The sequence below is a fragment of the Hemicordylus capensis genome, chromosome 4, assembly GCF_027244095.1.
Source record: "Hemicordylus capensis ecotype Gifberg chromosome 4, rHemCap1.1.pri, whole genome shotgun sequence".
Lineage (NCBI taxonomy): Eukaryota > Metazoa > Chordata > Lepidosauria > Squamata > Cordylidae > Hemicordylus > Hemicordylus capensis.
This window is the reverse complement of record NC_069660.1, coordinates 285,590,203-285,615,057: the sequence shown is the minus strand read 5'-3', so window position 1 is coordinate 285,615,057 and position 24,855 is coordinate 285,590,203. Positions and strand designations below refer to the sequence as shown.

The 24,855-nt window shown below is 41.1% G+C and overlaps 1 protein-coding gene across 1 annotated transcript in view; it reads left to right on the top strand.

Annotated features, from left to right (window-relative positions):
- Positions 1 to 24,855, top strand: part of STK3 (serine/threonine kinase 3) — a 198,071-nt gene that overhangs the window by 109,977 nt on the left and 63,239 nt on the right. Inside the window, exon 10 of the mRNA XM_053248375.1 lies at positions 9,863 to 10,038. Within this exon, the coding sequence (XP_053104350.1) occupies positions 9,863 to 10,038 (176 nt within the window). The remainder of the gene's footprint in view (positions 1 to 9,862; positions 10,039 to 24,855) is intronic.

Below are 24,855 nucleotides of genomic sequence, written 5' to 3'. Positions count from 1 at the left end.
AGCATTGTGTGTTCTTGCCTTATACATGCTCAGGAATGGGGGCTTTTATGAATAAACAGTAAAACTAAGAAATCAGATGTTGGTGAGAAAGGGATGTACTGTATCGATTGGAGAAAATAGAGCAGAGTAGATGGAAAAGTCAAATGGATACTAGATTCCTTCTATGGTGGTACAGTTTGACCTGGCCGCCCATGCTTTTTCATAGTTTCATCTGGCTTTAATTTGGAAAGCAATGTCCTTATTATATATGGTTACTAGTGCTCTTATTTTTTCTTTCTTTCAGTGTCATCATAAGGCATTTCCCCCACAAACATTTCATTCCCTATGCCATTGCCTTTTAGGGTTTCTTGCTTTCCCCAATTCTTTTCAAAATGGCTGCTTCTGAATGCCATTTCTTTTCCTGCTTGTTCCCTCTTACATAGGAAGCTGCCTTATACGGAATCAGACCATTGGTTCATCTAGCTCAGTACTCTCTACATTGACTAACAGCAGGTCTCCAAGGTTTCAGGCAGGAGTCTTTCCCAGTCCTAACTAGAGAGGCTAGGGATTGAACCTCTGACCTTCTGCATGCAGGCAGATGCTCTACCCCTGAGCTGCAGCCCCATTCCCTAAGGTTCTTGCCCTTCCTCTTATTTATTCTACAGTATTAAAAGGCAAGAGCAATTATGTTGTCTGTAAATGGAGGAAAAGTAGGGAATCATTCTAAGAAATGGAATGAATATATAATTCAATAGCAAAAAACACATTTGTGTTGTGTTAGAATTTGTTGCATAAATCTTTTCTTTGGGGCACAAAAAACAAACCCTTGTCCTGGCAAGTCCTTACTCCAAAATGCAAGCAGTCTTCAAGTCTAAAGATGCAGTTGAGGAAGCAGATGAAGGCAGAAGATATATAGGAAGCACTGTAGGTCTGGAGGGTTAGCTAGTAAGAAGTGGATGTGGATAGATGAGAGGCAGAGTCATAGATGTAGCATATTTTAAGAATAGTTCACAGATTTATTATTGTAAATCTGCCTTGTTTGTTTGGAAGAGGACTAAAAAAAAAGATGGCTTCTTATTGCTGCCCAATCTTTGCATTCTGTTCTCTAGGATATAAGAAGGGCTCGGGAAAGCCATCTTATTGTGCTTGAAAGTGTATTTTGCAGGCCAGCCTATGGTGAGCTGAAGATCCCGGGCCATCTGGCCAAAAGCACTGTGGAATCTGAATTCTGGGATCATTCCTCTACTTTTAGATGACAAAATCACTTGACTTGGAAGGTTTTTAGCTAACTGCATTGCATCTCATTATTTATGTTGGAACTGCCTTTTCCCAATTGGATGAGGACAATAGTGAGTGCCCTCAGCAAACCATCATTTTTTCCTTTTCATTGAACACACAATCATACAAAGCTTTCTTATACTAGATCAAATTACTTAACCATCTAGCCCAGTAGTGTCTGTCCTGAGTGGAAGTGGCTTTCTAGAGTTTCAAGCTGTTGGACTTATTTGACAGCTACACAGATCTTTATCTGCATTTGATGTAGTTAAGAGGTTTTCACTCTGGGCTTAACCATGTAATTTAAAATATTTTAAAATATTTAAAATATTTGTCTAACATAATTTTTCTTAGTGATGCAATTTGATAGGTATTTTTCTGATTTCATTTTTATTATAAGTTATATTGTACAATCTTTGAACATACCTTACTTAACATCAAACTGTTCTATTAAAAAATGAACACTCTCAACCCAGACCTCCAGCCGATCCTGCAATCTGCTAGTCATTCTCAAGGTTCTATTCTTTCTGAGTTTCAACACAGGCAGATATCCTTTCTAACAGCTGCCTGACATCCTTTTAATTGGAAATGCCAGGGACCAAACCCAAACTCTGTAGTCACACTCTACCACTGAACTGTGAACCCTTCCTATTGTGCTTAGTGGAGCTCAAAATGTTTTTACATCATTCTTTATGCTGCAAACTGGCGTTCTCAGACACTCCCGACATTGAATGATTGGCTGACCAAGTTATGGGAATATGCCTTGTTGGCCAAGGTGACAGCCTATCTCCAGAATACTACAGATGAAACATTCCTGGTATCTTGGGAACCTTTTATTAAGTTCAATATAACACAGGTTACATCCGCATCTCAGATTTGGCTTTTTTAAACGTGAAGATTTATGGTAGTACCTACATGATTATCTATTAATTTTATTTCTATTCCTAATTATGAATGTTTTTAAATATTCTTAGACAGGGTTTAAGGATTACTATGGAATATATTGAATTTTGAAAATTGCAGATACTTTATGGGCCTTGGTTGCAGAATTTGCTGGGTTTTGCTTATTAATGCCAAAAAGTACAATATTTTAAGCTTGGTAATTAGTTTTATCTCAATGGTTGGCTATTAAATTAGGGAAGTTGTGATTCTGGTTAAATGCAAAAAGGAAAGATCATCTTAATTTCCTTTTTCTTTTTTACTCTTTTTCCTAGCTATTGTAGGAGTAATTTGACTTAACATTTGAGATACAGAATTTGTACTGGTATTCCCAAAGGAATAATAGCGTTATATTTTATGTCTTAAAATAGGGAAATAAGTGAGGCACAGTGACATTCACCAGTTATCTGAAAGTTAATAATTAAATTTTGATTCCCAGAGAAATTGACAGCTTATTTATGGTTGCATTTAAACTAGGGATATTGTTATAATTTTTTTTTTAACCTTCACAATTCCCAATTAAATATAACTTTATTTTTGCATTGGAAACTGTTCTTATTTTTCTCCCCTTCTTTTCTTTCTCTCTAAATGTTAAATGTTAAATATATGAGTACATATTCTATGCAATAGGTTTAGTTAAAGGGTAGGGGTCCGTTGAAGCTGGAATGGTGGGGTTTAAACACCAAGATATGTTATTTTTCAATACTTTGTAATCTATGAATGTTACTAATTTCTCCTAGAAAAGGATTTTTGCTCTTATAATGATCTGGAAATATATTGCATACATTTACGTGTTTTCCTAAAAGTTAATACTAAAATAGATGTGATTTCTTTCTTTGTATAATTTGAAATTTTGTACATAATTGCTGTAATTGACTGCTCAAGAGATGTAACTCCCCCGCTTCTCTCTCTTTCTTTTATCTCTTAAAATAAAAAAATTCTAATTTAAAAAAATGTTTTTACATCATTTGGGAAAATTAATTCATTTTGAAAGGAGAGACTCTTAACTGTATCTCTTGTTGCTAACATTGTAATGTTAGGGTTTTCTCTCGCGCTCTCCCTTGCATGCATGCACACACTGCCTGGAAGTGACTTTTGAGTTGAGAATGCTTTCTGTGAATACAGTATATATTTCTTCTGAACTAGGCTTAAAGTAGTAATGAGCTGCAAATGATTGTGAAACTGGGCAGGTTGGAGATTATCCTTTAATGTGGAACTACTACATTTTCTGAGCATCTAATCAACTGACATCAGTGCACTTCTCTTGCAGTAGTAATAGAAATGAATATCAGAGTTAGTGAGGCATGACTTCCCCTTCCTGTAGCAACGATAGTTATTCTTAGCAAAGCTGTGTTTTCCAAATGATCACTTAAATAGTTTGTAAAATTACCCAATAACATGTGTCAGACCAGTTCATCTAGAATATCTTCATGAGCTGAGGATTTCCCCCTCACTTTTTGATTTTCAGAATGTTGCTGTGTAGTTCAGAATGCAAGTTAGAGATTTTTTTAGTTGATTTCTATATGTTTTGGAAAAGTGGACCAGCTCCTTTTTGTATTGGGAACAGTTTCTGAATCATTGCCTTCAAAAGTCATAAACTTAGTGCCACAAGTGTACTAAGCCAAATGTTGCCCATATCCTTATTTTGTGATGGCTTAATTGCAATTACCCAACTATACTGTGATTCATCTGCACCCATGCATTATTTGTACAGGTCGGGAATCCTTTATCCAGACTCCCGAAATCTGGAAAGCTCCGAAATCGGGACACCACGCCGAGAGAGGGGAAAAAAAAAAATACCTGTAGCTTCAACCTCTCTCTCACACACAAAAACCCTCAGCCCCCAAACCAATCCCGGCCCCAACTCAGCAGCTAACAGAGTATATACAGTACTGTATAACAAAGCAGCAAAAAGCCCGCAACTCACAGAGAGAATATTACGGCGGCTCTGTAATCGGCTGGGAAGCTTTGGGGCTAGGATTGGGTGGGATGCGCAGTTTGCAGGAGTGATCACTTACGGCCCCTAAACTCACTGTTGTTGATTCCTCAGCTTCTAAGCTCCCCTTTTAGTTCTTCCCCTCAGGATTTGCTATCTGCCTTTTGTTTACTGCCTCTCAAGCCGGTCTGAAAGAGGGGAAGGAGTGCGATCTCATTGAGAGGTGTGTGAGTACGATCCCATTGAAAACTGTGTGAGAGGGGAAGGAGCTGGGTGGGAAGGCATGAAGGAACTTCATTTTCATCTGAATTTCGTTTCCACCTAAAATGTCATGTTTGAATAAATTCAATGCTTATTTGATGATATAATTTAAATAAAACCTTAAAAAACCCCAAATCAGTAACCTTTCATTCCCAAGATATCTCATTTATGAAAAGATTCCGAAATCTGGAACACCTCTGGTCCCAAGCAGTCCGGATAAAGGATTCTCAGCTTGTATGTTCCATAGAGTTGTCCATGTGGTACCTTGTTGAGGTTCAAACCCCAATCTGTAAGATCATTGTGTAGTGCCACAGCTGGAATACTACTGGTTTCCTGTAAATATGATGCTAGTGCTTAGGAACTTGAAATATTTTTGCAGCTTACAGATGTGTAGTTTACACATTCCCTTCCTCATATCACTTTCCATTCTTATGACATTTTTCATCCACTGTGGAAGAGAGCCAGCATAGAAGTGGAGTTAATACTCTCTTAAATATTATTGTCTTTTCCATATGAACAGCTGAAAGGTATTACAGTGTTCCTGTTAAATATATTTTCTAATACTATGGACTGGAATGTGGTTGTTAACACAAATGTTGCTTAGTCACCAATTTTAGTCACTACATATTGTAGTCATTAGTCTTTCAGTTCTTTAATTCAGTATAATTTATTTATTTTAATTTATATACCGCCTAACTCTGGAGGCTCTAGGTGGTTCTGCAGTTGCAGAAAAGAAACTGGATGTATCTTCTGGTCATTGTGGCTCTTTATTATAATGTACTGATACAGGAAATTCAAACACTGGCCTACATGCTGCAGAGCAGAAGAAGGGCTACACACTCACAGAGAGCTTGAAGCCTAGTGGTGGTGAAAGCTTGTTTCACAGCCCTGTGTGCGGGGTAGGGGAAACTATTTCCAGTTCTCCCCGCTCCCTGCAAAAGGACTGCACAACCCTCACGGATATATTTCTGGCAGCAAAAAAGGGGTTTGTGAAGTTGCAGAGGGAGAACAACAGTTGCTTCCTGCTCTCTGTGTGCACGGCTGCAGGACAAGCCTACACTGAAGCTAGCCTCCAGGCTTGCTGTGAGATTGTAGCACTTCTTCTGCCTTCATAGTGCTTGCACTATGTGGGCCACTGTGCTTAGTGTTGCATCTGAAAATGTCATGTGCACTATTCCCTGTAAAAGGGATTTTAGATGTAGTTGACTACAGTTCCCAGAATCTTCAGCCAAAGGCCATTACAGCTGGGAATTCTGGGAGCTGGAGTCGTCAACATCTGGAAATCCCTCTTACAGGGAACACTGGTTGTGTGTCAGAAAAATTGTGAGTGCATTCCATCTTTTATAAAAATTAAATTTTTAAAAGGCTTCCCGTTATGCAAGAAATTAAGCATTTGATACCGTAGTTCTTAAATACTGTATGACAATCAGGGCTTTTGTACAAACTCTTGTACTAGAAGATCACCCAACCTGAAATTCTAGTATAGTATGCCTGAAAGCTAGATTTATTTTTAAAGCAATATCTCTTAATCTCTGTTATGCTTTTGCTACAAAGTAGAGCTCTTAAGTATTTCCCATAAATTAGCTTTTAGTTAAAGAAACTTAAAATGCTCCTTAGAATTTTATTTTTCTTCATTGAAGCTTTTCATGTAGATTCATTTCTGTTTAGTATATTACTAATAAGTATTTTTGTGGCAGCTATTCTTTGAGTCTAGCAAGTATGTATTTTACAATATGGTTCATTTTATTATTAGTTTCAAGGGAAATGAGTTATATGGATAAAGTGTGTTGTATGTCCTAAAGATACTGCTGTAACAAAATCTAATCCAAACATTGATTATGTTGAACATAAATCGAATAAGATCATTTTAACAGTCTGTATAAATGGCACCACGTTCCAGACAAGGTCACTTCAAAACAATCATGACACAGGATGCGTTTAAAACATTCTGTAAAACTTTACACAGAATTCTATGCAAGCTGAACAGGAATTGGAAAAGAATCCTTGTTTCTTGAGATAATGAAATTTGCACATGGTGTCCTTAACACCTTGTTTCTTGCAAAGAACTGTTTTTGTGCTCATGTGAAAAAACAAAATAACACAGCTACTCCTCTGAAAGGTTATTGTGAATGTTTAAATTTTTAAAATTTCCATTTATTTTCACTAATCAGAGCTGTCCTGTTCTCTAGGTGAATGCCTAGGGCACCAATTCTTGGGGGCCGGTGTGGGTGCCACCACCCCTGCCAGGTGCGTAACAACGATCGGGCAAGGGGAGACAGTTGTCTGGGGGCCCCACTGCCTGGAGGGGCCCCCCAGAGGCACCTCACGTGACTTCCCATTGCCCCCTGCCCAGCCCCAAGGCCCCTCAGCCACTTGCCCTGTTCGCCGTCTCTCCAGCTTGTTCTCCTGGCCGGCAATCCAGGCGGCAGACAAGCTGCAAAGAGCTCCTTTTCTCCCGCCTCTCAGCTGATCGGCGGGTGGGCGGGGCTTCCACGGAGGCCTCGTGTAGGCCTCTGTGAAGCCTGAACTCCAGTAGGGCCCAAGCCAGCCAGGAAGGAGGAGGCAGCCAGAGTGGCCACCACTGCTCTCTGCAGCAGAAGACGCCCTGCTGCCAGGTAGAGTGTGAACTCCTTTTTGTGGATACCTTCCCCCCCCCGCCCCCCGCCCGGATATATAGGGATCTGCTTGCCATAGGGCTTTGATATGGGGGTGGGGGAGGAGGGACCGAGAAGTCTCTGAATATTTATTTTGAAACAGCTTGGAAAATTTGCTGACTTAAAAAAAACTATCTAAAAAGTCCTATAAGTGGCTTGTTTCATGGCAGAAAATTACAAAAACTTCTGGAAGAAACAGTATTATATTTATTTTATTCATTCATTTATAAATGCACTTATGTTCAAGTTGTTTTGCAACCCAGAAGGTCTGAGTGAGAACTGTGAAGCATGTCTTCTGCTTTTATTTTATTTTATTTTTCTTGTGTGTGAACTGCTCCCCAATAACCTGCAGGGACTTCAGGATAAATCTGGCCAACATGTGAATGCAGCACCTCCATTCCAGAGGAGATGTGTGTTAAAGGGCTTTAAAAGCCTCCTGTGAAAAACCTCCTGGAATCAAACTTGACTGAATTTGTTCAGAATTCTGAGAAAACAAACATAGGCTCACCCTGCATGGTTGAAAGTCTCCTTGGCTAATCTGCAGCGAGGGGCCCATTTTAATCATTCATCTTTCTAGTGTGTTCTAGGCATTAAAAGTAAAACAAATGTATAGTACTCAATGTATATCACTATATATTGTGACGTGTGTGTGTGTATTCAGTGAAATGTATTTCCAGGCAGCATACTTATTTTGGAATATCAGACTTAAATCCTTGGGGGCCTGGGGTGTGCGGAGGCCCTGGACTTTGAGTGGGGGGGGCCCATTTTAAAATCTTGTCTCTGGGCCCACTCCAACCTTGCTACGCCCCTGACCCCTGCTATGAATAGCCACCCTCTGCATGTTGGCCAGGGCAGAGGAGATTGGGGCAAGCGGGACGATGAGGAAGGAGATCTCTTAAAGTCCTTAAGGCTGCTGCTCTGTGCCACTGCCCAGCTCCGTGGGGAGTCCATGCCTGTCGCACACCCTGCTCTGTTGTTAACCTGGTCAGTGTGCATGTGTGGCAGTCAAGTGAGTGGCAGGGGTGGGGTATGTGGCGATCACAGACTCTGTGTGGAGCACGGCAGCTGCAGCGGTTTTATGTACTTTTAAAGGTATAATCTCCTTCCTTAACCCCACCCCTGCCTAAGTCAACACCAGCTGCCATGTATGACTTTGGAGCCCTACCCCACATTCAATTAAAGCTATATTCAATTAAAGCTAATGCAGTCATGTTTCAGTTTTTCACTGATACATTATTACACTTACACAGTTATAATAAAATAGAATAAGATAACATCAGTGACCACCGCTAGATAGCTATCTGCAAAGGCTTTATTAATCCTTTGCATGATATTGGCCATTTCTGTGCTACAAACTTATGTTTCTCCCTTTTTCATTTGCCTTTGTGAAGGAAAGTATGTCTCTCCAAGGGCACATCTACATCACAAATGTAAATTGATGGAACTTGAGGTATGGTAGGAACATAGGAAGTTGCCTTATACTGAACCAATCCATTAGTCTATCTATCTGAGTATTGTCTACACACACTGGCAGTGGCCTCTCTAAGGTTGCAGGCACGAGTCTCTCTCAGCCCTATCTTTGAGATGCCAGGGAAGGAACTTGGAACCTTCTGCATGCAAGCATGCAGCTGTTCTTCCCAGAGCGGCCCCATCCCCTGAGGGAAATATCTTAGTGCTCACACATACAGTCTCCCATTCAAATCCAAATCAAGACAGACCCTGATTTGCAAAGGGGGCAAACCATGCTTGCTACCACAAGACCAGCTCTCCTGCCTTTCAGAGTTGAAACTAAGCATTTCTCTTGCAGAGTATTTCAATACCATCTCCAGATTAGAATTCCCAACATTCTTTGAGAGAAGCTGTGATGGTTAAACTGATATAAAACAGATAGAAGTTTGCAGTGTACATATGTCCTTACAAAATGTTCACAGCATTCTCCTAACTTTCAGGGTGCAGAAGGATTGGGAAGGGTTGAGATCTGGTTTCAGCGCAGACAGATGAGGATTAGAAAACCAAAGGCTGAAGTTATAGCCAGAAATGGGCTGGTGGTCAGGTACATGATCTGACAGATGAGAATCAGAGGGCCAGAGGCAAGAGAGATGGTTGAAGACAGGCTAATGGTCAGGTGCCAAACTAGGCAAGCCAAGTCTGTGTTGCTAGCCAACAGGACAAGTTACTCAAATAGAGGATTCAAGCCTGGAATTTTGTTATATAGAGCTGACTGTCGCTATGGTCACCTGGCCTGAAGAGCTGCAGTAATGCCTTAGACCGTAATAAGAGTGGCACTGCAGCTGCGGTGTGATCAAGCCAATAACTGTCTTTGCCTGGGATTTCTCTTGGTGTGCACAGAGTAAGGTGCCTAAGCCCTGATGCAAGAATTCCGGGTTCCAGAACTGTAGTGCCTTACATAAACCTATAGTTTTCAGAGTTTCTTTAGTAAGCTCTACTAGTTGAAATAAGTTTAATTTTGTAGTGCAGATATAGCCTTAGTTAATGCACTAGTAGAAGCCACTTATTTTGACAGAAATCTATTTTTAAAATATTGTAAATCTGACTATATGCCTCCTGCTTGTTTGTATTGTCACCTTATCCTGTGAACTTAATTGCTAGGAAACTGACATTAATCCATTGTTGTTAATTTTAAGGTTCTTTTTGTACAGTACAGTTCTAAGCACAATCCACTTTCAAGACATTGGCTGGCATTCTGACTAAATTGACTTGAGGAGGACCCACTGAAATTTAAAATCTCAGGTTGGGCATGCCTAACTTTGTTAAAATTGTTCTAACTCATCTCATGTCTCTTTATTTTTTAAACAAGGAAATGCTACATCGCCACAGGCACAGAGACCTTCTTTTATGGACTACTTTGATAAACAAGACTCTAAGAATAAAAGCCATGAAAACTGCAACCAAAACATACATGAACCCTACCATATATCAAAGAATGCTTTCCCAGACAACTGGAAGGTCCCTCAAGATGGTGACTTCGATTTTGTAAGTACATATGTAGAGTTTGCTTCCTAATGTCTTTGCATGCTGTTGGCAAAAATGACAATGATAATGACTTCTGTTGCTTAAACTTAAAAGTTTAAGAAAATAAGTTTAATGTTTTTTTAAATCACTTAAATCATATTCAGATAGAGACTTTTAAAGATAAGCATCTGTGCCTTCAATACATAAGTTCTTGCACTAATGCTTAATTGAGATTAAAAACACTTTTAACATTTTAAACTTATTTACTTTTTGGGTAAACCTTCGTCATGTGCAGCTTTTCATTTTAAAAAACAACCCATAATGTCAGTTTTAATATTCAGTTTTTATCCAGTGGGGAAATATTTGCATTTTTTCTGTGATTGTGCTGCTTGAACATGCAAAAGAGAAGTACAGCCATAGATTTGTTTTGGAGCTTTGTGGTTGTACCACTTTCGGCAAGTGAGGGTTCAGGTGTTCTGCCTTCAGTAGTAATCAGTGATCACTGCAGTGATCATGCAAACTAATAATCAGATTGATGGAATTATCTGAAGATTTAGTGACTTGGTTTCAATTGTTCTCTTGGTGCTGTTTTTCAAAATGGTCTCTTTCGCCATTGCATGTACAACTATTTTGTGCATACATTAGTCTAGTCCAGACGTTGCTTGCCACTGCGTATATCTCCCCAATTAGTATATGCACATAGTGATTATATATAGACACACATGAAGGTCCATACACTTTTGCTTGACCTACTAGCCAGGTACCCACTCTTCCCTTTCCTGAAACCTGTGCAGAGAACCTGGGAATGGAGGAGTATTTGCTGTTGTGCTGGACGCTTACAGAAGGTACAAGTAACACTTTGCTGCTGTTGCCTCCTGAAAAATCTCAAGGAGAAGGGAGAAAAACTATGGGGAGTGGGGTGGGGAGAAGGGAGGTAGTTTAAGGTGAGAAGTGATTTAAAGGATCAGTCAAGGAAATAGAGAATTGTCAAGGAAATAGAGAATTGGAATCAGTGTAGAAATTATAATAATCATTAATACTTTAATTTAGCAACTCTCATTCATTCAAGTATGAGAAGCTTCTTGCGATCTGTTGCACTCTTTGATTGTTCTTATGAAACATCGGATTGTAATTATAGGTTTTGGACCTCTGAACAGTATAGTCTGTCAGAATTTCATGTTACATGTTACACTTTCTTCAAGGGATGTGCACAGAGCATTTCAGCACTTCTGTTTCGAGGTGCTGAAATGCTTCGAGCTGCCCCAGCTGAATAGTTTTGGCGAGGGCGAGCAGTCACTTTAACAGGAGGGAGGGAGGTCTTTCTTGCCCTGCCATTGCTCCTCCTCCAACGCCCCAGCGCGGCGCAGTCCATAGTAAGCAGACCCATGGTCTGTTCTTAAAAGCCACACTGGGGCTGTGGCTTGCTTGTGCATGAGAAGCTGGGGCTGTGGCAGCATAGTGTTGCTGACCACTCAAAATGCTCAGATGCCACATGCTCAGATGCCATTTCTAGGCTAACGCTGCCACAGGCTGCTGGGAAAAGGGAACTTCCTGTTCCCAAGCAAGAAGCAGCCCTGGTATGGTTTTTAAGAGCAGACCATGGGGCTGCTTCATATGGACAGCACTGTAGTAGGGAGTGGCAGAGGAGCAGGTAAGACCTGCCTTCTTCCTTTTAGGGGTGCTCTCCACCCCTCCGCATGTGCACGAAACACTTCGTGCACACCCCTATTTTCTTCTTTCTTTTCACCATGCGTTTTCGTCAGCATTGTTTGAATTAGGAACATAGAAACACATAAAACTGCCTTATACCAAACCAGACCATTGGTCCATCTAGTTCAGTATTGCCTACACAGACTGGCAGCAGCCTCTCCAAGGTTATTTATTTAACATATTTTTATACCGCCCAAAACTTGCGTCTCTGGGTGGTTTATAATTAAAATCATTTAAAACATTAAAACCATTAACATTAAAATATTTTTAATGATTTTAAAGGTTGCAGGCAGGAGTCTCTCTCAGCCCTATCTTGGAGATGCCAGGGAGGGAACTTGGAACCTTCTGCATGCAAGCTTGCAGATGCTTTTTCCAGAGAGGCCCCGTCACCTAAGGGGAATATCTTACTGTGCTCACACATGTAGTCTCCCATCCAAATGCAAACCAAGGTAGAACCTGCTTAGCAAAGGGGACCATTCATGCTTGCTACCACAAGACTATCTCTCCTCCCTAAATTCAGGTACAATCGCTCAGATTAAAATGCTTTGTAAAATGTTATTAGTACTGTTGGCCAAAGTCTGACACTTGATGAAGAAAAAATCGCTGTGGAGCATGCATTTCATACTTTTGTAAAACTGACATTAATTTTTTAGCTTGCTGACATACAGTCTTTCAATAACTCATGAAAATTGTAAATAATGGAGAACTTTCAGTGCTGCAGAACTCTTTTCTTTCTTGGTTGAATCTTGCTTTAATGAGACCAAGTTGAGGATTTTAACAATGAATGAAAGCAAGAGGGACTAATTTTGTATGTTCTAAAATAATGATCTAGTAGGTTAAATTCCAAAGTATAAGAATGAATCAACATCCAGCCTAAATCTAGGATATTGAAGCAATGTTCAGAAATATATAAACAAGTTATCTGCAAAAGTGAAGGGTTGAGTTTGTAATAAATCAGCCAGGGCCATCTAAGTGCAAACATGAAGGTCAGTCAAGGAAAAGATCCAACGTATTGGTCTATAATGAGAAAGCAGATGCTAAAAGAAAGCGGAGATGTTGGTATGCTTTTTTGCCTGTCTTCAATCAATCTTTATTACGGTATTTGACCAGCAGAAAGTAGATTTCATTAAAACAGGCTATGCCCGGAACTGTGAGAGTAAAGAGGCTAAAAGCTATACACTGTTATAGTGTATAACCAGGGGTGGAGGGAGGCCAGTGGCAGCCTGGGTTCAGCTGCAGCTGCGGCCCCCCCTAGCCCCACCCCCTGCACCTGACATCAGACGCAGGGAATGTTTAGCCATGTCCCCGCTTCTTATGTCAGATGTGGGGGCGTGGTTTAGCTCCCAAATGGGGCCCCATGGCCCCATTTGAGAGTAAGATCGGCCCATGCTGTGTTGGCAGCACAGGCTGGAGCAACTCTCCTTGCCTTTTAAAGCAGAGAGAGTTTGCAAGTACAACCCCCGTTTGGGAGTGAAATTGGCCCACGCTGCACTGGCCGCGCTTTCACTCCGGCCGTGCTGCCATTGCAGCGCAGGCCAATTTCGCTTCCAAATAGGGCTGTGCGGCCCCGTTTGGGAGCAAAATCACTCCCTGCCCCACGTCTGATGTCAGATGCAGGGTGTGTCTGATCCTGCGAGGCGCAGCCCCTGAGAGGTGGCGGCCCGGGTTCTTTGCACGTATTTGCCTGATGGTGGCTCTGCCCCTGTGTACAACACTGTTTCACCACTGTTGAACTGTGGTGAGCTATCTTAAAGCTGCAGTTAAAATGGGTAAAATTAGTATAAAATGGGTGAGACGATATAAGAGCTTTAAGTGGTGAAAATCTTAAAATCGATCTGTAAAACTATAAAATGCTATGGGGTTTAAAACTAAACTGTGTGTCCAAGTGCTGTGTTGGGCCTGCTCAGTTCTTGCTGTCTATTAGGACCCGATGAATTTTGCACGCTGCTGTGCAGAACTTGGCTACATTATTTTATTTTATTTATTTATTTATTTATTTTTACATTTTTATACCGCCTTTCGTCAAAAGAAAACCCCAAGGCGGTTTATGTGTGATAATAGGGTTGGAGACGGAGTGCAGGAAAGACATGTAGAATTGGCTTGAGCGACCTAGTGACTCAATTAACAGTGGAAGGATGAGTGATACAAATCTGTCTGTAGAATTGGCAATGGAAGAGGACATGCTCTGTTGTTTCAACTGGCCCAGAATCACAGGGGCACAGGAGTTCTGAGTAGGGGGTCTTCCTGTATCTGCCTTCTAGCACAGCTGAAGGAAGGGCACTACAGCGGGCTAGGGTGAAGACCCTTCTGTGTTTTGGGGCTTTCAGTGACCATGTGGGCAGGCCCTCTACATCGTGTTGGGCAGGTGCTCTACATCGTGTCTACATCCACAGCTTCATCTTCGTACAGATTGTAGATCTCTGAATGGGATATTTACCAGATCTCTGGTGGGACTTAGCTGTCCGGGTGTATTTGCTTATCTTAAGATTGTAGCTGGCTTAATAGGGAGGCATCTTTCTGTGTTGGAAACTGCAGGAGCACAGTTTTGAATAGTTGTGAAACTTTCTGCTTGTGCAACACCATTAGGGCTGCCTGGCACGTGCACAACAGTTGCAGCTGATAGGCAACACTGGTATTGCGTTGCACATCTTGTTGGCCATTATGGTTCGACCCAGTCTCTTGTTTGAGTGTTAGGACACTTCAGTATATTAGTTCTGCTCAGTATTTTTACAAATGGTTTTTAATCTAACTTTTCTGTTGCTTCTGAAGAACAAAAGAGAGGAAATCTTATCATTTTTTAGGCCTTCAGCACAACAGTGCTTTAATACTTCTGTGGATCCCTTTTGTTACAACCCCACTGATCAGTTCCATCAGATGCCTGCCCTCCCTCTCAAATAGCTGATTATGGACATTTTAGCTGTTAGAAAGGGCACTGTATGTGCAGCTCTAGTTGCTGTGTCAGGAAAAAGAGCCACTTGCATAGCACATGCAGTTCTCCATCCAGTTAGAAATACTAATGTATTGCTGGATAAGGGTATGCTTGCACTTCTGTTTCTTAGTCTGCAATCAACTGTATATATTGCAGTTTTCATTCTCTCATTAGACTTTGATATAGAACTCAAAAGAACACATTAAATGTCTCTCGAAGAACATCTTTTAAAATAAAATCATAAATCTTTGTATTATATCTTTAACAAATTATTCTGGAGTCTACATTAAAAGGTCTTTTTAATAGCTAACAGAGGCATTTGTACTAGGAACTGATTTAATTTAGAAAGATAACTGCTAAACTCTAATCAGTGCTGACTGAATTAATTACAGTAACTGCATCTACGCATTAAGTGAAGCACTTCCTTTTCTGGGTAGAACGAATAAGAAAAATAGAAAAGGCAAATTTATTTTACATTAGTACCAATGGACAGATTCCCGCTTTGGCTAAGTTTACTTTTAAACAGGCATGGTATCCAGATTGTTTAGCATTAAACACAGAATATGTAGATCATGTGTAGCCATTGCTCTTCTGCATCTTTGGTGTCTTGGATATTTTTTTTAAAGTCATCTGTTACTATAGGCAATATTGCAATGGTTTATTTGAACAACAAATATATTCAACATAGTCACTGTAAAATGATGACAGTGCATATCCCAAGTATTTAATTAGTACTACAGAAGTTAAATGTGACAACAGATTAGGTAATAGAATAGCATCATAAAAGTAAGATAATACAAAGACCATTTGAGTTAGACATTTTCAAAAAGTATGTAAATTGGAGAACGTGGTAGGAGGCGGAATTGGCAGCAATATTTTTATTTATTTATTTATTTATTTATCTATCATATTTTTATACCGCCTGATACATACATCTCTAGGCAGTGTACAAGATTTAAAATATTTTTAAAAAACTGATTAAAATACAAAAAACACCATAAAAACAATAGTATAAAAGTTATTAAAACAAATTTTAAAATGATTAAAAGTAATTATAGTTAAAAGCTTGCGAGAACAGGAGCATCTTAAAGGTTTTCCTGAAAACAAACAGAGGAGGAGATGCTCTTATTTCAGCAGGGAGCATATTCCAAAGTCCTGGGGCAGCCACGGATAAAAACCCTTCTACTCACCAAGTAATCTTCAGATACAACCCTTAGCTGACTCTACGCATTGATATCAATGGATGTGTCCAAAACAATGTATGTTGCTTTAGTCATTTGACAGATATTACTGTAGTTAGAATTAACACAGAAGCATTGGGAAAGTCCCCATGCACTTTCAGGCAGAAATTCATCAGGGGCATCTCTAGGAAGTGATTGGGGAAGCTGCACCTATTGAATGTCTGCACCCCTCCCCAGCCCAATGTCCAGCTGAAAGACCAAGAGAAAATGTGGGTGCATAGAGCCTCATTTCTAAAATTCGCATCGTATATGTACAGCTTATATGGTGCAGGTTAAGATGGGCACCTTAACTTTCCATTTCCGTGCTCTCTAGGGTATGAGTGAAAAAGTAAAGCATCTTAACTCTCCTCTTAAACCAAAGGTTTCTGTACTCCTGAATTCTCATCCAGTCTCATCGGCTCTGGTTCCTGCAGAGGTGGCCCTCCCAGCTTCTAGTGCAGTTAACGTGATTAACTGCACCAGAGATGGCCATGGTGGAAGCAGCACCAGGTAGATGCTATGGATTCATCAGGATTGCAGCATCCAAGGAACAGCCCTAGTAACCAACGCCCCCCTCCCCCCCGCGCAACCCCAGTATGAGTCAATTTTTAACTGCTGCTTCTCAGCCCCCTTACAGCAGATCTGCACCAGATTTGAAGGGGTGGTGTCCCCTAGCTGATCACTGCAGACTTCTCAGGCAGATTGGGCAGGCAATTTAGATTTTATCACCAAGAGAGTATTCAAGGCTTATAATGTTGGAATGCTGAAACAACTCTCCCATCTTAATTATATTAGCAGAACTGTGTCATAAGCAGGTAGATGACTGGAGCGCAAGTGGAGAAAGACTCGGCTCGAATCCGACAGATTACAACATATAGAGCTCATTTGAAGACCTATGCTCAGGCGATACATGCGGCAAAGAAGCGATTCTTTTCTGCCCATATTGCATCTGCAAGTTCACGTCCGGCGGAATTGTTCAGGGTTGTGAGAGGGCTAGTGAGTGCCCCTCCTCCCTTGAATCAGAATCTGGAACCATCGATTACCCGCTGTGATGTGTTTAATGAACTCTTTGTGGAAAAAATCTCTCGTATTCGGGCCGACTTAGACTCCGTCTCCACAATTACCTCAGTGTCTGATGTGGAGGTGTCCAGCGACTCTTGTGTGATTAGGTTGGATCGGTTCCAGTTTGTGACTCCTAAGGATGTGGACAAGCTGATTGGAATGGTGCTGCCTACCACCTGTTCTCTTGACCCTTGTCCGACATGGCTTATATTATCTGGCAGGGGGGTTGTTGTAGAAGGCCTGGTAGAGATTATAAATGCGTCTCTGAGGGAAGGTAGGATGCCTCCTTGTCTTAAGGAGGCAGTTATTAGACGGCTTCTGAAGAAGCCTACCCTGGATCCCTCGGACTTGGAACAACTACAGGCCTGTCTCCAACCTTCCGTGGCTGGGCAAGGTAATTGAGAGGGTAGTGGCCTCCCAGCTTCAGACAGTCTTGGATGAAACTGATTATCTTGAACCATTTCAAACGGGTTTTGGGCTGGCTATGGGGTGGAGACTGCCTTGGTTGGCCTGATGGATGATCTCCAATTGGCAATTGACAGAGGAAGTGTGACTCTGTTGGTCCTTCTGGACCTCTCGGCGGCTTTCGATACTATCGACCATAGTATCCTTCTGGAGCGTCTGAGGGGGTTGGGAGTGGGAGGCACTGATTTGCAGTGGTTCTGCTCCTACCTCTCGGGCAGGTTCCAGATGGTGTCCCTTGGAGACTGCTGTTCTTCAAAATCTGAACTTTTGTATGGTGTTCCCCAGGGCTCCATATTGTCTCCAGTGTTGTTTGATATCTACATGAAACCATTGGGAGAGATCATCAGGAGATTTGGTGCAGGGTGCTGCCAGTATGCTGATGACACCAAATTTATTTCTCCATGTCAGCATCATCGGGACAGGGCATAACCCCCCTAAATGCCTGCCTGGAGTTGGTGATGGGCTGGATGAGGGATAACAAACTGAGACTGAATCCGGCTAAGACGGAGGTACTCATTGTCCGGGGTTGGAACTCGAGAGATGATTTTGATCTGCCTGTTCTGGATGAGGTCACACTTCCCCAGAAGGGACAGGTACACAGTCTAGGGGTGCTTCTGGATCCGAGCCTCTCCCTGGTGTCCCAGGTTGAGGCGGTGGCCAGAGGTGCCTTCCATCAAGGCGGTGGCCAGAGGTGCCTTCCATCAGCTTCAACTGATACTCCAGCTGCATCCGTTTCTTGAGGTGAATGACCTCAAAACAGTGGTACATCTGCTGGTAACCTCCAGACTGGATTACTGTAATGCGCTCTATGTGGGGCTGCCTTTGTATGTAGTGCAGAAACTACAGCTGGTCCAGAATGCGGCAGCCAGGTTGGTCTCTGTGTCATCTCGGAGAGACCATATAACTCCTGTATTGGAGGAGCTACATTGGCTGCCGATATGTTTCCGGGCAAAATACAAGGTGCTGGTTATAACCTATAAAGCCCTAAACAGTTTGGGCCCTGGGTATTTAAGGCAACGCCTTCTTCTGCATGAACCCTTCTGCCCACTGAGATCTGCTGGAGAGGTCCGTCTGCAGCTGCCACCGGCTCGTCTGGTGGCCACTCAGGGACGGGCCTTCTCCACTGCTGCCCTGAGGCTTTGGAATGTGCTCCCTAGTGAAATAAGAGCCTCCCCATCTCTGACAGCTTTTAAAAAGTCTTTTAAAACACATTTCTTCATCCAGGCTTTTAATTAATGTTTTAATGGTTTTAATGCTGTTTTAAAATATTATTTTAAAATTTTTAAATTGTTGTAATGTGTGCGTTCCCCCCCCCCATTTTTGTATTAACAAATGTTTTACTTTGTTTTTATTCTGTTGTAAACCGCCCAGAGATGTAAGTTTTGGGTGGTATAAAAATGTTTAAATAAATAAATAAGGAAAATTTCTTTGGTAGGAGTTTTCTTTACTATAGGAACTCCCTCTGAAGTTGGAGGATAAATTTTCTTTTCTATTGAAAAACTGCTGATTTTGATCAGTATTCTTTGGAGGATACTGTAGTGTCTTAACCCTTGTTTGAAAAATGTTACTACACATGCCTCTCCAGATTAATAGCATTACAGAACGCAATAACTGGGCTGGGCACAGAATTGCTCTTCATACAGAATACCATCCCCACTTTAGTAGCACAGATCTTTTAAATAACATAGTTATTAAGGTTTTTGGAAGTAGGTGGAGCAGAGCAGCTGTAATATCTTGCATAAGAATTTGGCTTTGGTTCTGTGTGCATATACTTAAAAGTAAGTCCCATGGGCAGGGGCGTAATGAGGATGGGGCAGGCAGGGCACATGCCCTGGGCACCATTACAGGGGGGTGCAAAGTGCCTGTCATGCCCCACCCCAACTGCGGTCGGAGAGGCTCCTTGCCGCCCCCCTCCCAGTGAGCACTTCCCGTTTATTTCAGGCCGCATTTGGTGCCTGAAAGCATCTATTCCCCATGACACCGAAGAGCTTGAGCAAGCTCTTCGGAGTCATTTCAGGCAGTGCTTGCTGCCTGAAAGCATCTATTCTTCCTTTCTCTCCCTCTCTGGAGGGAGAGAAAGGGGAATAGATGCTTTTAGGCAGCAAAGGCTGCCTGAAATAAACAGCAAGTGCTTGCTGGGGGGAAGGGGGAAGCACAAAGGGTTGACTGCATGTCTTTACTGTTAAGGGATGCTGAGTATGTGTGCGCTCTTGCTTTGTTTAAAGCATGTTAGTGGACCACAGCGATTCTAGTTTAAAACAAAACAACACAAAACTGAAGTTAGCTCACTTCTGCCATACTGTGTACACTCTGTGCTAAATATAAATGCATTTTGCACTAGGGTAACACAGATTCTATAACAAAAATGCAGAATTCTCTGTATAAATAAATCAAATATATTTGCATAAATTTAATTAACTTTGTACAGTTGAGTTTACTTCTAACTATGTGGAGGGGCATTAAAGCCCCATCTCAACCATTGAAATCTTGCTCAGTCCCACCTCTTATTTTAGGAACAAAGTGTTCAAAATACCGCATGTGAGCTTTTGAGTTACACAGAGCTCTTCTTCAGGCTACATGGGGGAGAACATTTATTCAAAAAAGGAACAGTATATTTCTGTTTATCATTCCTACACTCAGAAATACCTTGTTTCCTTTTAAATTTGTTGACCATTCAATCTGAGAAAGAGTTCTGTGTCACTTGAAAACTCACATACCTCATTTGGTATGTGACAGGCTGGCTCACTGGCCGGCTGCATACTATTTTTCTGACTGACTTTATTCTACTGGACCAACAGGGTAATCTGATTTTAAAATGCAACAGATTACTCTTGCACCATAAATATTTATACAGTCCTCTTCCCACACAAAAACAAACACTCAAAGTACCCTGCTTACAGACAGACATCCATGCTCTGTAATTAGCAAATACAACTGGATAAACAGGCATAAGGGTTTAGATAAATTTTTGTGACTAGAGCCTGGTTTACCCAATTTTTCTAATTTAGATTTCATGTGGATTACCGGCATTAGCATGATTATGTGAATCCATGCCATGGTGGTTGATGGCCCAAGATGAATCTGAGAATCCTTGATGTGGGTTTGCACCTTCATGCTAATTATTATTTATTTATTATTTTTATTTTTCACATTTATATCTCGCTCTTCCTCCACGGAGCTCAGAGGAACATAACAAGGTTATTTTTATCCTCACAACAACCCTCTGAGGTATGTTAGGCTGAGATATTCATGGCTGGCCCAGAATCACTCAGTGAGTTTCGTGGTTGAATGAGGATTTGAACTCAGGTCTTTCCGGTTTCATGTAGTGCCATAATTTGTTAATTAAAAGATTAACAAGCTTGACTTGTATTTTTGAGCTGATATTATGGTAAAGTTATCTGAAAGATGAGCGTCAGATGTTTGCACAGGGGTGCAATTTCAGTGCTTGCCCTAGGTGCTATTTTCCCTAGCTACGCCTCTGCGCATGGAACGCCATAGGAGTTACTGACGTGCATAGGTTTTGGTTGTTAGATAGACATGGTGTTCTGTTTGTGCTGCGAGAAGCCAAGTCCTGCAGAATGCAGCCAGAATTTGGGTCAGTGCTATCTAGATTATTTCATTATAAGCATCACTAAGAGTTTTTGTGTGTGTTTGAAACAGTAATGACATAACAATGTTATGTCATTAACAGTGTTTGAAATGCCCGCTAACTTGGTAAAGAGGCACCTTTTAATGTGGTGATTCTCTTTATTCAGCAGGGGAAAGTAACTGGCTCTATCCACCCCCAACACAGTACTTGCAGTGACTGTTGATGGTGTCTATCAAGTTTCTTTTTAGATTGTGAGCACTTTGGGGACAGGGCTTATTTCTCTGTGTAAACCACCCTGAGCCATTTTTGGAAGGGCGGTATAGAAATTGAATTAATAAGCAACAACAACAACAATAATAATGTAGTATTAGATTTTATTTTTTTATTTTTACAAAGAATTAGGGCCACTCAGTACCTCAAACAAATGGTTCATAACCTCCTCTCAGTCCGTTCTTGAATTCTTTAAGAATGTTAATGCTAAGTTTGAAAATATCCATCTTTCCCACAGCAGCAAGACTAAACCATTGCAAGACCTCTGACATAAGACAAATCAAACTGATTTTTGCACCGAATTAGCCCTTTGGCAATTGGTGGGTTTGCAACTCTTGCAACTGTTGAGCTGCATAACAAGTTTATAATTCATGAATAGTTTGAGGAGTGTAATGAACAAAAGAAAATGATGAGAATAGTGAGATGAAGCAGCACGGCTATATTTGTCTTTGTTGCCTTGGTAACTAATTGTTCATATTAATACAGCTCATGTACATAGCTCAGTAGCCTTCAAAGTTCAGGGACAGCTTTGAAATGTTTGTAACCAGACCTAAGGTTTAGAGAGGTTTTTTTCCACACTTCAGAACAATTAGGTTTCAGGCTTCAGGCTGCTGTTCGCCTAGTTTTGAGATGTAATAATTTGCACTTTGTATGAACTTTTCTTTATGGCAGTCCAGTTCTCTACAGTTGGGTGTCGCTAGCTGAGTTTTTAAAATTGCTGCTTTTGTATGTATGTTGCATTCTTCAGATTTAAGAACCTTCTTCCATACCTTTTTTCTTTTTATCTTTAGGCTGGTGTTTTTAACTGCTGCTTGTTCCATTTTTAATGTTCTGCTTTAAAATGTTGAAACTGCTGAGAGTTTTATTTTGTATTATATGTGCAAGCCACCCGGAGAAGTTTGTAACCTGAAAAGGTTGAGGGTTGTGCTGTCGGATTAGTGTTGATTACTGGCAACCACAGAGCCATGTGGTTTTCTTGGTAGAGTACAGGATGGGTTTACCATTGCCTTCTCCCACACAGTATAAGATGATGCTTTTAGCACCTTCCTATATCACTGCTGACCAATATAGGAGTTTCCCATATTCTGGGAAACACACCAGCAGGGTTTCGAACCAACAGCCTCCTGCTCTCTAGGCAGGTTGCTTCCCCGCTGTGCCATTAGGTGGCTTTTGTAACTTGAAGTGTGGGTTAAACATTTATTAAATTAATGTTTCCTTTTCCAAATCATCACCCTTGCGGGCATAATATTTATGCTTCCTACTTTTTACCATGATGGCATCAGATTACAAACCTGAATTTGTAATTTGTTCTTCCGTGATGGTTCCAGGTGAATATGGTTACATAGTGTTGGTATTCTTAGAATATAATCCCCATTTCACCCATAGACATATATTGAAAGGATGGGGAAAATGTATCCCTCTCATTAGCCTTAATGCAGCTTTTCAAATGCATTTTCAAAATCTGCCTGCTTGTTGACCTCCCTCATTCAGGAGGGAGCCCTCAAACATAAGAACGGATTGTGGCACTATTATAGTTGCACCTCCTGCTGCACCCAGACCAGACTGTGTGTGGGTTAGTGAGTGACACATTCCAGTTCTGTATTGGTCTATTTGGGTTAATGTACTATGGTTAATGCCACCCTTAAGTGGCTCAGTGGGGAAATGCTTGACTAACAAGCAGAAGGTTGCCGGTTCGAATCCCCACTGGTACTATATCAGGTAGCAGCGATATAGGAAGATGCTGAAAGGCATCGTCTCATGCTGCGTCGGAGGAGACAGTGGTACAATCCTCCTGTAGTCTTCCAAAGAAAACCACAGGGCTCTGTGGGTGCCAGGAGTTAAAATCGACCTAATTTGAGTGATTTTCTGTTTTTGTCCATGTTTGGTATCAAAAACTTTTTAAAACGAAGAGTCCTGTTATATACATTATTAGAACTGGAGTTCCAAAATTACATCTTCCTCTTCTTATTCATATATGGACATCCGATTCATATGTATGGCATAGAAGGCCAATCCTTACCTTCAAGTGCTTTACAGTTACTGAATTTAGATATTTAATTTAACGATGTATATTCTGACAGGCCTCCAGGACGGCTTACAGTAAAAGAAAATTAACACACAATGAACGATACTGAAAAGGGCACAAGAATTTTTTTACAGATGTGTGCAAGAAGGTGAAAGGTTTATAGATGATATTTCAAAAGGAGTGTGTGTGTGTGAGGGGGGGTAGTTGAGAAGGAAGGAAGCGGCAGATATGTAGGCAGCTGACTCTTACTGCAGTGCCTGTGAAGCGTAATGGAGATCTTCTCTTTCCTCTGTTTCCAGAAGCTGCTATGGCAACAGTCCTCTGATGATCTTAAACAGGTTGGTTAATATAAAACTAGTGGGGGAAACTGTGGGTAGTTTTAAAAACCTGACCTGCTTTCTGTGATGTAGAGAGCTGTTGCCATGGAAACAGCAGCCAGCAGAGGACAGAATGCTAGTTTAAGTTTTCACAGGCTCTGCAGAGTCATGTGGGGGTTGGTTTGCCACATTAACTGGCGCTACATGTAGGTATATATTTTGAAGTTGTGCATGCCAGTCCTAATTGCATATACCAGGAGAAATACATTTTTAAAATTTATGTCTACACACATACTCCCATCTAAATTGAGCTCGGATGCTGTGATACTCAAAAGACAGTAATCCAGCAGTACCCATTTCATTTTGTCTCTTCATCAAATGTATGTGCTCAATCATGTATCCTTGATAAGGTTGCCAGATCTGGACCTGAAGGTAGCTCCTGTGCTTTAACTGTAAAGTGGCTGGGAGATATTTTGCTGTTTTGGCTTGTTCCTGTCAATGTGCTCCCCTCCCTCTCTAGCATGTCTCATGATGCATCTTAAATTTGACAATCTCCCTCCCTCCAGAAAATATTAAGGCCCAGAATGATGTCTGAGCAAAGTAGTTATTTGCAAATCCTGTGAAGGAGGTGTAGGATGTTTCTCATAAGAGGCAATATGACAGAGTAATGGCAATGAAGAAAGTTGCGATATCTACCTCATATCATGCTATGCCATTGTTCAGACTCTGTTCAGTGCTGGAAATTGACAATTCTGTTTTGTGATGGTTAGCAAATTGTCAGTGAATCCCCCTCATGACAAGCAGCTATTCCCTGCTTCTCTATCTTTCAGATTTACAGAATAACACTTATGCCCATATATTCTAAAATTCCAAAATCAGTTTCTGAAGGATAAGGCTACAGCAATAATTCTGGGTTGAGAGAGGCTTTCCATTGAATCCATAGGGCGTGATTACAGGAGTCTGTAGGCTGTCTCCTCCTACTAGGCTTCTTATCCTACTCTTATGCTTGTAGCTGCTTGTCTGGCACTTAAAAATAAAATTAACACTTCATTATTTTACTGGTAACTTGAGAAGAAAACCCAATGGTACACTCAAATTAAGTAGAAAAAAAATGGAGAGTGGAGTTTTCCTGTGTCTTAGCTAACAATCCAATGTCTTTGTCACTGAATCAACCTGTTAGCAAATATAGGCAACTAGCCAACCCTGCACAGAGCATCTGTGCGGCGCAATGGGGCCGGCTGTTTCCCCCT